The sequence below is a fragment of the Sceloporus occidentalis genome, unplaced genomic scaffold (assembly GCF_023333645.1).
Source record: "Sceloporus occidentalis isolate IW3139 unplaced genomic scaffold, rSceOcc1.0.p SCAF_47, whole genome shotgun sequence".
NCBI lineage: Eukaryota > Metazoa > Chordata > Lepidosauria > Squamata > Phrynosomatidae > Sceloporus > Sceloporus occidentalis.
In genome coordinates this window covers 4,756,604-4,771,106 of record NW_028317027.1, presented here as the reverse complement: position 1 = coordinate 4,771,106, position 14,503 = coordinate 4,756,604, and the positions used below count along the sequence as shown (strand labels likewise).

Sequence of the window (14,503 nt, the reverse complement as noted above, 5' to 3'; positions counted from 1 at the left end):
GAGGCTTTGACGTTCAGCACAAAAACTTTGCTAGAACAGAGCACAACACCAACAGACATTAAGGATCAGGTGACCGTAACACGCCGTCCACTCGCGCATGCGCATTGCCTAGCTTCGCATGCCCGTGATGTATTTTTTTTTCTTCCTGTAGACAGGAACCCTGGAGCATGCGCACTGTCCCGGCAGGAACTCACGCTTGGTCCCCTTAGTGCTACGCACCCCCCAACCCGTGGATAGGTTGTGACACCGGCTTCCATGTCCCCGGCTGCGAGCTCGGGTTCTCCAGTGTGGTTCGGCCGGTGATGGTGAGAAACCGAGTGCAGCGGCTGCTGACTGCAATCAATAGGAAGACGATGAAGCTGTTTATTGCACTCGCTCTGATCGCCTATGTAGCCTGTGAGTGCCAACTTGCCCATTCATTCCCTTTTGCGAGGTTTCTGGCGTGTGGTGTTGGGGCGGGTGTCTGTGTGGTGCCTGTCGCTACAAGACTGGTAGTTTGTTGCTATCGCAGTACCACACGCTGTGCTTCCTGCTAACCACAGCTTGGTTGCTGTTTATGTCTCCATCGCCACATCCTAGCATGGCACACTCCTTGGTACTTGTAAGCAGCACAGTCACCGTCGCACTTTACGGCGATGTGGTGTGTTTTTGCCATGTTGTTACCACAGGTGCCATACATAACGTGCATAAGCTAAGAGCCGGGAGCACAGCGGGTTAAATTATATATTGGGACCCTTCATTAATCTGTAATAACGGGTTGCGTTGCAGTGCATGGCAGCAAGGCCTGCATTGTTGGTAGGTGCCATGAAGGCATCACGTAAGTGTGTAAGCAGTTTCCAAGTCGTGCGTAAGGAGCTGAGACTGTGCCTGGATTTACGCACAGAAGGAGTGTATCCCTTTAACTGTATAGGGCCCGCGCGCTCTCCTGCTCTACGCAAACTTATGACGTGCTGGAGCGGTGCACAAAGCATCCCTTTTCTTCACAGAGCCCGCAAGCATAACCTCCCCGTGTAACCTGAGTTTAAAGCACTGCTCTTGTTCAAACTGTAGGACTCTATAGAAACCTTACATTAACTTCCAACATGTTTAGTGCAAAACAGGGACATGTTATTGGAACTTTTTTTTTTTTTACTTAAAAAAAAAAAACAACTGTCATTACTTCTCTCTCTCTCCCTCTCCCCTCTCACTCTCTCTCTCCCCTCTCACTCTCCCCTCTCACCCCTCTCTTTTCCAAATATTTAAAATTGTGGGAACAGAGCATGTCTTGTGAAGGACATTAAACACAGGCTGCTATATGCAGTAATACTGATAGTGTGATCTCTTTTTTTGTGTGTGTTTGGTGCGTAATCTACCAGATATGCTGTATACATAGGTGAAAAACATTTATAGGGAACCAGTCATTCTGAAACTAATTGTGATGCCCTCCAGGACCTGAGTGGTCCTTTCTACAGATATAGTAAGAGCGTTTGTTACTTGGACACTCATCTTACTCAATGGATCCAATCAATACTTTAATGGCTATTTAGCAGCTGGGAATACACGTGAAGGAACAGCTCTGATCGTGATTGTAACTATATAGCTTTGACCAAGATTAGTGATACTGTGATTAAACCATATTGGTAAAGTCATTTAACTTTTATATCAGGGGATCGGTTTGGAAAGTTGATAGATCCTTGAGTAGCCACCTCTCATCTTTTCATTTGCAGGCATTAAAAGATAAATTGTCTATTTTTTTATGTTGCCTTAATTAAGGATGGTAGATTGTCAGTTCCTGTTGAACATAATATCCTATAGCAAGATCCCTACTAGCTAATAATAATAATAATTTAAAAAAAGTTTACTTTTTGTTTGAATCCATAAAACAAGCTTGCACGCCTATAAAGTATATATTAAATGTAATGTAGTAAAAAAAAAAAAAAAAAGCGTGGTACATACTATCAAAATCAAGACATGATGATAATCATCAAAGCATGGATGTGCAATAAGCTAGAGACCAACGTGCTTTGTGATAAAATCCTTTTATGAGGGGAATTTGTGGTCCAGCTTTATTTTACTGATATTGACTAGTATTCGGCTTAATTGGAACCCCCCTTCCCCTGCTTGTTTTGTTTGCAACCATGTCTTCTGTGTGTTTGGTTGTTTTTTGGGGCTGGGTTCTGAAGTGGCATGTAAACATTTGTGATAATAATAATAAATGAAACCCAGCTATGCTCTGTATAGATAAAAAAAAAAAATCCTTATAAAGCCTTGGAAATGCTGACATGCTATCTAGTTTTCCCCTATTTAAATGGTTTCAGACACATCGGGGCATGTTGCAATGCTCTTGGTAATAGAAGTGTATTTGCCGCTAATAAACCCAAAGTTGGAGCTGCGTCAATGTGTCACTTTTCCATTTCGGCTATCAGAATGTTCTCTAAATGAAACATCAGACTCCTCAGAATGACTTGGGCTGTCTGCTTTCTAAACCGGAGTGGACTACTTATATCTAGAATATGTGCTTTCTCTTGTCCTTAACTTATGTTAAGAAATTAAGCATCATTGTTGCATGGCAACAGACACGTGAAACACGAAGCTGTGGGTTTGTGACTTAACCTTGTTTCTGTCGCTTTACTTTGTTAAAGGGAGGGGCTTCACATTCAGTCTTCAGAATTAGATAAAAACCTATTAAATTATTTTTATTTTTTAAAAAATTTTGCCATTAGTGACTTTGGCTGCGATAGTTGTCTAACACTACCAAATTTTTTGGTTCGCTGAAAGTGCAAAAACAAAGGCTTAAAAAAACAATTATATCTTCAATTGCTTGGATGAAATTATTTGTAAACCTGATCCCCCCCCCCCAAAAAAATGTAGAAACTAAATGTTTCCAGTGGGAACTGGTTTGGAAATACTGCCCACTGTTTAGAGTAAGCAAACATTAATAGCGGTGGACGCTGAATCTGTATAGTGTGTGTGTGTAGTGTGCATAAAACCACAGGCGTGATGGATTCCAGCCATATGATTGGTTTGTTATTTGGTAAAAATCTTTTGAACGTTTTGCTATCCTGTGCTCCCTTTCCTGGTTAAAACAACTTAAAAAATAGTTTGAAAACTTTTAGGAAGCTATTTCTGCCTCATGATTACCCATTCTAGGAAATCATCTTTTTGACAGGGTGCGTCTGCACCTATAGAAAGGTTTGTTGGGTTCTATTTGCATCAAAGTGGCTTTATAAGGAACTCTAAATTGTTGCACCTTCTCATGATGTTTGTACCACGCTTACTATGAGAAATGTTCTTTACGCGTAACTGAAATCACGGTGGTCATTCAAATCCTTCCGTCTTGAGTATATTTTCTATTAATAATTTTATAAAATGTGAAGTAGTTATATTGAAAGATGTATGTACGTATGTTTCAAAAATATATATACAAGCAGGCAAAACTTAATTAGTCCCTTGACATCTGAACCATGTTTAACAAAGCAGTCTATTGCATTTATTTTAAAAATAAATTAAACAAAAAGAAAAATGTAACTATTCTATTTATAAACTTATACAAATGAAAAATACACTTTCTTAACCCCATCAGAAGGTAATATTTTTGTAGAGTTCTCCCTTTAATGAGACATGATACTATTTTATCTCCTACTCTTAAATGCTCAAAACATAATATATGTCTTTAGGTTGTGCTTTAATGTATTTTTTTTTTCTTCTCAGCTGTTTGGGGGAACTTTGTTAATATGAGGTAAGCATTTTTTGATGTATATTACCAGTTTATCCGTATCTAGTAAAATGTTTTGTGTACATTAGCACACTTCAAAAAAACACACACACACACACACATAGTGTGTGTGAATTGCTATAAACATATGTAATAGTTGCTCCTGGGGCTTCAATGGACAGTCATGTCCCATGTTTTGGAGTTGCTAAGACATATACAGTGTTGTGAAAAGGCATATGCCTCTCCCTGATTTCTTCTAATTGTACATATTTGTAACATTTTAATGTTTCAGATCATCCAACTAATTTGAATATACATAAAACAGAAGAAACACAAAATGCAGTTTTTAAATGATCATTTAATTTATTGAAGGTAAAGAGTTTTAATCAAAATCTATATCACTCATGTGAAAAAGTAATTGTCCCTCTATACCTAATAACTGGCTATGATTGTTTTACATTGCTGCGTAGGGATTTTGGTCCATTCTACTTGGCAGAATTGTTTTAATTCAGCCTCATTGGAGGACTTCCGAAAACTGCCTTTTTAAGATCATTCTATTGGATTCAAAACAGGGCTTTGATTAGGCCACCTTAAAACCTTCATTATGTTTCTTTTAAGTCATTCGAAGATGGACTTCTTTGTGTGCTTTGGATCATTGTCTTGCTGCATAACCTGACCGCGCTTGAGCTTTAGGTTGCAAACCGATGGCCGGACATTCTCCTTCAGGATTTTCTGGTAGAGAGCAGCATTCATGGTTGCATGGATTATGGCAAGTTGCCCAGGTCCTGAAGCAGCAAGACAGCCCCAGAACATCACACTACCTCCAGCGTGTTTCACTGTTGGTATGATCTTATTGTGGAATGCTGTTAGTTTTTATGCCAGGTGTAAAAAGAGCCATGTCTTCCAAAAAGTCCACTTTTTACTTATCGGTTCACAGAATATTATCCCTTAAAGTCTTGGGGGTCATCAAGATGTTTTTTGACTAGTTTCAGTGGTCTTCGCCTTGCAACACTCCCTTGGATGCTATTTTTGCACAGTCTCTTTCTTATTATGTTTTCATGAACACTGACCTTAACTGAGGCAAGCGAGGCCTGCTGTTCTTTACATGGGTTTTTTGTGACCATTTGGAGGAATTTTGGTAGGACGGACACTTCTGGGAAGGTTTATCGCTTTCCCAGGTTTTCTTCATTTGTAGATAATGGCTCTCAATATGATTTGCCGTCCCAGAGCCTTAGAAATGGGTAATATTAAAATAAATTTGGTTGGCAACATTTTAGTGTGACAAATATGCAAAAATAGAAGACTTTCACAGCACTGTATACATTGGATCTGTATAATGCATCCTACCTATAATGTTGTACATCTGACATGTAGTGATATAGGAAATGTGCTTTTACTTACATTACTTTTCCAGATCAAGGCTTACTCAGCATATTAGTGACAATCTTATTTAGTAATTTCTCTTTCTAATTTATACTGACCTGTAGAGATTATGCATATCTTTATATTATCTGGATGTCTTTTATATGTCTACAGAAATTTGAGGTCTGGCCATTTAATAGTATGTTAAAAATAAAAAAAAAAGGGTTTCTAAAAGAAATTCAGGTTTTTATTAATAAGTTTAATAAGGATGACATCTATACTATACTCAAAAAAATTATAAAAACAAAACACTAAATCCACATTTTAAAATACTCTGGATAGTTTCAACATATGGCATGTAATTCAATAATTCTGCTTCTTGTTCATAATGTAGGGACATCACCTTGCAATTAGCTACTTTCTATTCCTAGATGGTGTACATGCACAGTTAATCCTCGCTTACATGGCTACAAATTGTACACTATGAATATGACACATACAGCTGTATCAGAATTGCTGAACATTTACAGTTGGGAGCATGTAAGAAGTAGTTCAAATAAATCATTCAAATGCTTTGTGATACCAAAATAAGAGAAACATTATTTCTTTGTAATTATGAGAGCTGGGCAAATAAAATTAATCTCATCTCCAAAAATTGACTGCAAGTGTCATACTTGTTACCGCATTTAAATCAGCTAACATAAGTCACGAGACTTTGTGTTGTGATGTTAGTGGAAAGAGACTGGCGGTTCGTGCTCATCATCACTTCTGCAGGAATTAACTTGAAAGCTGGCAAAAGTTTTTGGGTAACTATGTGAGTAACGCAGTATGTCATTGCATTTTGAAACACCAAATTAACTGCAAAACACTCGCTTACCTTCAAAGTAAAATACACTGTTCAATATAATTACCGTATTTGCTCGATTATAAGACGACCCTGATTATAAGACGACGCCCCAAAATCTGAATATTAATTTATGAAAAAAAGCCTGAATATAAGACGACCCTATAGGAAAAAAGTTTTACCAGTAAATGTTAATTCATGTAAACTATGTGAACTATTGTTTGTTAATAAAAGCTATGATTGAGAAAAATATTTTATTTCCTTTTTTTCAACCTGCCCCCCCCAGTTATGCACATCTGCCCCCTGGCTTGCCACTCTGCCCCAGAAATGCCTTATACCCCCTTTATGCCACTGTGCCCCATGAGATGCCTTTTAACCCTCTAAATGCCACTGTGCCCCATGATATGCCTTTTGACCCATTATGTGCCACTCTGCCTCCAGAATTGCCTTATACCCCTATATGCCACTCTGGCATTTAGGGGGTTAAAAGGCATATTATGGGGCAGGGTGGCATATAGGGAGGTATAAGGCATTTCAGGAGGCAGAGTGGCGTATAGAGGGTTAAAAGGCATTTCTGGAGGCAGAGTGGCATTAAGGGGGTTAAAAGGCATTTCACAGAGCACTCTGCCTCCAGAAATGCCTTATGCCCCCTATTTAAGACTCCCTCCCCCTCCCTCCACCAAACTTACTGGTGCTTCAGAGTCCACAGTGATTAGTCCGGGCAGCGTGTAGAACTCTACGCGATTTGCGTACACAAATTCTGCTTGAGCGGAAGTTGCCTACGCAAATCGCGTGCAGCTCTACACGCTGCCTGGACTAAGCACCTGGGACTCAGAAGCACCGGTAAGTTGAGGGGGGGCATAAGACAGGAGGATCCAGGTCCCCTGCATCTGAGTCCCCAGTGCTTCGTCCTGGCAGCGTTTAGAGCTGTCCGCTGCAGCGGAAGTTGTCGACGCGAATCGCGTAGAGCTCTACTCGCTGCCCGGACTAAGCACCGGGGACTCAGAAGCGCCGGTAAGTTGGGGGAAGGGGGGGAGACGGGAGGATCCAGGTCCCCTGCATCGCTGCGGGGGATCTGGATCTTAGTCTCATAGTCAGACCTATTTGAGGCCTGTTTATAAGACGACCCTGATTTTAAGACGAAGGGTATTTTTCAGAACATTTGCTCTGGAAAAAACCTTGTCTTATAATCGAGCAAATACGGTACTAGTGTCACGCCATAGAGGCGATTTTACTAATGTTTTGCCCTTATGTCCTTAAGCCGATTTGTCTTGCATTATACTGCAATTAGTCCTTTAGGTTTTAAGTATATACCATGCATTGTTGCAAATGGCAGGTTAAGTAAGGTTGTAATATATTTGTCCCAACCCGTATTTAGTCTGGGACAATTTTTATGTTAGTTTTTCTTGAACTGCAGCTGAATAGTCAGTCAAGGTGAAAAGTCTTAAGTTGCTTCATTATCGATTAGTTGAATTGATTTTTATCGATTATAAAATGAGGGTTTTTTCAAAGCAAACGCTCTGAAAACTACCCCTCATTATATAATCCGTTTAGTCTGACTCACAGCAGCAGCTCCTACTTACCAGTCCCTCCCTGTAATCACTGTGACAACTGGCCCCGCCCCTTCCTTCTCCCAGAAGGCCAGAACCACATGGCTGTGACACTCATCTAACTAAGTATAAAATTAATATTTGGGGAGGTGGGGGTTAATTTAGGGGCAGTTATGGTTAATGGGATGTTTTGGGGCATCTGTGGTTAATGGGGTGTTTGGGGTTAATTTGAGGCAGTTGTGGTTAATGGGGTGTTGAGGGTTAATTTAGGGGATGCTGTGGTTAATGTGGTGTTTAGGGTTAATTTAGGGTAGTTGTGTTTGATGGGGTATTTAGAGTTAATTTAGGGGTAGTTATGGTTAATGGGGTGTTTAGGGTTAATTTAATGATGAGGACTGTGGGTTAATCTAATTAATTTAATAAAGTTAACTTAAGGCGCAGTTAGAGGTAAAGGGGGGGGGCAGACTAAGGGGAATCTAAATCCTGGGGGCAGTGAAGATTAACCCAGTACTTATTTATAAAAGTATGGTGTCAGTGTGCTGTGAACAGGTCTGTGACTCTATGAGGGGACTATGAGGTATCTGGGGGGGTATAAGGCATATCTGGGGAGGATGGAGTGACATATCTGGGGGTATAAGGCATATACGGTATATAAGGCAGAGGCGTATCTACTGAAAATAGCGCCTATGGCAAGCACTGAAATTGCGCCCCTGTCCAAATATCTAAAACCCATTTACTAGCCCCTGCTGCCCATATATATATATATATATATATATAATATTAGTCCCTGCTGCCGATAGCAGGTATAGATCAACACACAAACCCAGATCAATTGAAATTCACTTGTGATCTCAGCACTGAAGGTCTATATCAAATAAACAGAATCAGACATACAAGTCCTGTATTTGCAGGTATACAATAATAATATATGAAACGTAGCATCGCAGGTGTAGATCAACTGAATAAGACATATTAACCCTGTATTTGCAGGTACACATAAATAATGTATGGAAACATAGCATAGCAGATATGGATCTACAGAATAACACAAAAACCCAGCTTTGCAGGTAAAAATCAATTGGAATTCACATAAAAACACGGCATTAAAGGTATATTTAAACCCCCCTAAATTACAGGCATAGATCACAGGTTGCACCCCAAAGCCAGCCCTGGCGTCCACACTGCCCACATAGAACCTGGCCAGCACCCAGATTACACACATAAGATTTGCAATCTTTGTCCCCAAATAGCCCAGCACAAGTCAACTTTGTCCCCAAACAGTCCGGCCAGTGCCATCTTTGTGCCATATACACCCTGCCTGTGCCATCTTGGTCCCCAAGGCTCAAACCTCCTGCTAGTGCCATCTTTGCCCTTCCACAATTATACATCTATGATACACAAACACTTTTACAGTCACTCACTAATTCACACTTTAATTCAGACAACTCATCCACACATTAACTCATGCTCTCCCTCATTCACTCAATGCATCCACACATTAACTCATGCTCTCCCTCATTCAGACAATTCATCCACACATTAACTCATGCTCTCCCTCATTCAGACAATTCATCCACACATTAACTCATGCTCTCCCTCATTCAGACAATACATTCACATATTAACTCATGCTCTCTCCCATTCACTCAATGCATCCACACATTAATGCACACTCTTTACTTATATCTACCCCTCTCCCTCCCCTATCACTTTCTACCCCCCATCTTCCTCCCTTATCACTTTCTACCCCCATCTCCCTCCCTTATCACTTTCTACCCCCATCTCCCTCCCTTATCACTTTCTACCCCCCCATCTCCCTCCCTTATCACTTTTTACCCCCCCTCTCCCTCCCTTATCACTTTCTACCCCCCCATCTCCCTCCCTTATCACTTTTTACCCCCCCTCTCCCTCCCCTATCACTTTTTACCCCCCCTCTCCCTCCCCTATCACTTTCTACCCCCCCATCTCCCTCCCTTATCACTTTCTACCCCCCCATCTCCCTCCCTTATCACTTTCTACCCCCCCATCTCCCTCCCTTATCACTTTTTACCCCCCTCTCCCTCCCTTATCACTTTCTAACCCCCTCTCCCTCCCTTATCACTTTCTAACCCCCTCTCCCTCCCTCATCACTTTCTAACCCCCTCTCCCTCCCTTATCACTTTCTAACCCCCTCTCCCCCCCTTACCCACTATATACCCCCCCTCTCTCACCTTGAAGTCCAGCGACGGGAGCACGATGCTGCTGTCTTCCTGCACCGCTCGCTGGCATATATGCCAGCATATTGCGGCGCTCTGCATGAAATGCCGGCACCGGGACGGGGGTAGAGGGCTCGTGGAGGAGAATGAGGGGAGCCGAGCGGTTGCTAGGCGCCCCTCTCTCTCCTCCGCATAAAAAAAAAAAAAAAAACGGCATTTAAAAGCCGCTCACCGGCTCCCCCCTTGAGATGGCGCCCATGGCATGTGCCATGGCTGCCATACCCTATATACGCCTCTGATATAAGGCATATGTGGGGAGGGCAGTGTGGCATGTCTGGGAGGCAGTGTGGCATGTCTGGGGAGGATGGAGTGGTGTATCAGGGGGTGTAAGGCGTATCAGGCACAGTGGCATATGTGGGGGTAGAGTGGAGTGGCATATGTGGGGAGGCAGTGTGGAGTGGAATATGTGGGAGGCAGCGTGGCATGTCTGGGCTCAAATGTGCATAAATTGGGGGGGCTGGTTGGGAAATAAAGACAAGAAATGCATTTTATCAAAGTTTTTTTTTATTCTGCTGTTTGTATTTAACATAATTAGTTTTTTCATTTATTTAAAATAATTTAATAATGTACATTTTTTTTTTTTATTCGATTAATCGAAAAAATAATCGGCCAACTAATCGATTATGAAAATAATCGTTAGTTGCAGCCCTATACCCTAGTTTCTTTCATTTTAGTGAATAAACCCCAATTAGTTGGAACCACAATTCAACCAAAGCCTTCCTGACGACTCTCCCTTTAATAAGTAAAACCTTTTCAACACATTGATGTAAATCCCTAAACAAAATCTGTGATTACAGCTCAGAAACTGGTGCACCCAGTGATTATTTTGAATTTATTATGTTCTACATTGACTGGCATGTTCTCAATCAGCAGGTCGATTCAGGATAATGGGGAACAGAAAATGGAGAAGAAAATAGAAGAGGTTGGTGGCTCTTTGTTTTTTTTATGCCTTATTTATACTGGTAGTGGAACATTTTATCTGCTGGGATGACTAGGAACTAAATAAATAACAGGTGTTACTTTTTCTGTATCCTACAATTTATGGACTAAAAATATATAACAGCCGTCGGACTTAACGTTATCTGATAAACATACTGTTAGTGATTTCATTATGTATGTATATTTAAAACTAAGCTAAGGAAAGTATAAATTTCAGTGTTTCTACTAAATGTATCACTGAAAGGATTAAAACATATTGTTTAACCTACATGCATTCAGAGACTGAAAGTGTAATACACTGAAGTGTAATAGTTTTTTCTTTGTTTGTTAAATGTTGGGCAGGGCGATGTTTCTGATATTTGCATTTTTTTTTATTGTGGATAAGTCACCACAGGATCAGTACTCTTATAAAAATAACGTTAGCATTATATATCTCTGAGTTGGTTTTAAAGACCTTTAGTAACGTATGTTTTCCATTTTAAACTAATAATCTACTAGATTGCTACAGAGGCACTATGATGTAACTTTGTAACATTGTAACTCAGGAGATGAAGCAGCTATAAAGAAACAAAACTTTGGTACTGCAGTAGTCTATGGTATCAAGAACACTGAGGCAAACTTTTCTATAGTTCCGTTGTGATCACTCTTTACTTAGTGTAACAATCTCAAACTGAGCTACTTTTAAAATGAACTCCTTAATTCTTCGATCATGTCATAAAATTAAATACATTTTCTATCATGTGTTTAGGTCATTGCTCCTTTGAGAGAGAAGATACGGGATCTAGAAAAGAGGTATGTTGATCAGGAATCAAACTGAAGTGGACCTGTAAATTTAGAAAATGTAGTGGATTGGGATGTTTGGCAGTGATACATACAGGGAGCTGTAAACCTATACCTGAAGTACAATGTGCATGAGAGAGAAAAAAACCCACAAAGTTTTTGGCATGGGCTGGTGGTAGAATTAGTGTATGGAAAGTGTTAAAATACCAGCATCTGAAATGCTTTGGGGTGTCTAGTTTTCAAAAATTGATTGGTGTAAATTGAAATGGCCAGTTTGAAGATGTCCTTAATAGGACATGGGCACAGGATGACCAGATATGGGAAAAATGGTTTTGAAATTGCAATATGCTACTTGTTCTTTTTGCCCTATAATCTGCATAAAAACATTGAATATTTATAAACTCAGGACAAATATTAGAATCTAGCAGGTTTTTGCATTAGCTTTTGTACATGAATGAAATATTTTTCAAATAAAGGTCAGAAAAGGTTTTTGTGTTCAACAAATTTTCATCATATTTTATTTTTATATAGTAAATTAGATGATATGATCATATAAGTGTGTCTAAAAAAAATTACATTTGCTGTACGTGATGCTATTTAAATTTAGTTTTTTAAAGGAATCTGGGGAAAATGAAGGAACTATTTAATCAAGGAGCAAAATACTCTTAACTTTGTCTTCCTTTGTAGAATGTGAGATGTATTTTGTGAGGGATATAGGTAATATACCTCCAGAAGCAAGTGTTTATATAGCTTTTGAAGGTTGAATCTCCTCCATAAAAAAAAAAATCTGTTTTTGATTAGTCCTGTGCTGCATAAAGCCTACTGAGGTATACTGTATGATCCATTTATGAATGGGTCACAGAATATATTGTGCCATTGCAAGACCCATATGAAATGACTATAAATCAAATTGCCTTGCACAACCTGCGTGTGACACCCACACCATCAACAAATTGCGTGATTATATTAAAAAGGACATAAAACACTCTCACGTACTGCACCACAAGTTTTTTATGTTTATACTTAAATGGAAGCAACACAAACATACTTGACTAGGTTGAGAAGAGGGTAAGAACTGGAGTCTGGTGTAATCTGGAATGCTATAGTTTACCCTGTTTAGTTGACAACCCCCACCTGCTGAGACATCACCCTGGTCCCAGGCATGGGCGTAGGAACCCCTAAAAATCTTGGGGGTACAGCATTTTCCCCCATCAGATCCCCACTTTCTCCCCATCTCTCACACTATCTACCCCCTCTCCCCCTTTCTTACTATCTACCCCCTCCCTACCCTCCCTTCTCACACTATCTACCCCCTCCCTACCCTCCCTTCTCACACTATCTACCCTCTCTCTTCCCCCTTCTCACTAGCTACCCTCTCCCTACCGCCCCCTTCTCACTAGCTACCCTCTCCCTACCGCCCCCTTCTCACTAGCTACCCTCTCCCTACCCCCCTTCTCACTGTCTACTCCAGAGGTGTCCAAGTTTTTTCTGCAGTGGGCCACTTCATCAGAATTGTATACGTGCGCAGGCCGTACTCATTTTTCACTGTGAGAAAATATGGCCTTTAATAAAATATGCAGATTAAAATAAAGTAAATGACACAAAACCTTTACTTTTCCTCTCACTGATTTCTGGGCCTAGAAAGTTTTGTGACTACAAATTCAGGATAATTAAAAATGAAATAGTTCTATTTATTCTAGGGATGCACCAAAATGAAAATTCTAGACCAAAACATTTACGGTTCACTTAGCTAAAACCGAAAATGACCCCCCACCTTTAAAAATAATAAAAACTCAATTTTTTTTATAAAAGTAGGTAACACACCACAATTGGACAAAAAAAAATAGCAATATGACTTGGCAATCACACTCCTATCATACGCAGACAGCCAGTACATGCTGGTACAGGGTGGCTGTAAGTGATGTGCAGACCCCATATTGCTGGCAGCATCAATACACAAGGGGGGCAGCTAGCTAGGTTTCAGCATATACTGGCTGACTTGGCATGATAGGAGTGTGTCACTTACACATCCAACCAGTAAATGCTGGAACCTAGGCATGATGGGACTGTGATTGCTGTTAGCAGATTGCTGTTAGCAATCACACTCCTATCATCCCAAGTCAGCCAGTACATGCTGGTACAGGGTGGCTGTAAGTGCGGACCCCATACTGCTGGCAGCATCAATACACAAGGGGGCAGCTAGCCAGGTTTCAGCATATAGTGGCTGACTTGGCATGATAGGAGTGTGATTGCTAACAGCAATCACAGTCCCATCATGCCTAGGTTCCAGCACTTACACATCCATGCTATCACACACACTCATTCATTCATATACTTATTCATTCACAGATTCATTCCCTCAATCATTCATACTGATTCAAACACCCTCCCAACTCCCTTACCTGCACTGCAGCTCCTCGATACCGCTCACAGACTTCAGCAGGGGGCGCGGCCTCCCTCTGCGTTCTCTGGTACTGCACAGAGGAAGCAGGATGTGATGTCCCATGAACTCTGCTGGGTTCAGTACTGTGTTCTGTGCAGTACAGAAGACCCTCCCACAGGTAAGTAGCAGGGCTTGAGGTGCGGACCGCGTAAGATCGGTTGCCCTGGCTGCCGATCTTACGAGGCCCGCACCTCGAGGTCTCGCGGGCCGCATTTGTGGCGTTTCTATTGGGACGGTTCCTATGGCCCTGGGGGGGAATTCTTCATTATCGGCCCCCCCCATGAGTTACTGGGGGGGATCTGTCCCCCCCCGGTTCCTACGCCCATGGTCCCAGGCCCACACTCTTGAAATCCAGTAGGTGATGTTCCTTAATTTACCATTTAGAGGATACAAATTTCAGCCTTGCGTCTCAAATGGACACATTTTCTTCATGTGAACAAAATTACAATTGTAAATGAACAGTCTAGTCCAAAAAAGTCCAATAACTATAGAACGGTTGCATTTGTAAACGGTAAAATGAACTTTTCTTGAGTACAAGAAAAATGGACTCCAGTATGCATTAAATGTGAAAATGAGCACCCATATTATTCAGACACTGTATTAGCCAAAAAAAACGCATTGATGTTACTACCCGAA

General features: G+C 40.8%; 1 protein-coding gene across 1 annotated transcript in view; it reads left to right on the top strand.

Moving 5' to 3' along the window:
• Positions 1-302: 302 nt before the first annotated feature.
• LOC149289263 (UDP-glucuronic acid decarboxylase 1) overlaps positions 303-14,503 on the top strand; it is a 36,971-nt gene continuing 22,770 nt past the window's right edge. The window contains exons 1-4 of the mRNA XM_089490852.1: positions 303-396; positions 3,691-3,718; positions 10,576-10,627; positions 11,393-11,436. Coding sequence (XP_089346978.1) covers positions 303-396; positions 3,691-3,718; positions 10,576-10,627; positions 11,393-11,436 — 218 coding nt within the window. The remainder of the gene's footprint in view (positions 397-3,690; positions 3,719-10,575; positions 10,628-11,392; positions 11,437-14,503) is intronic.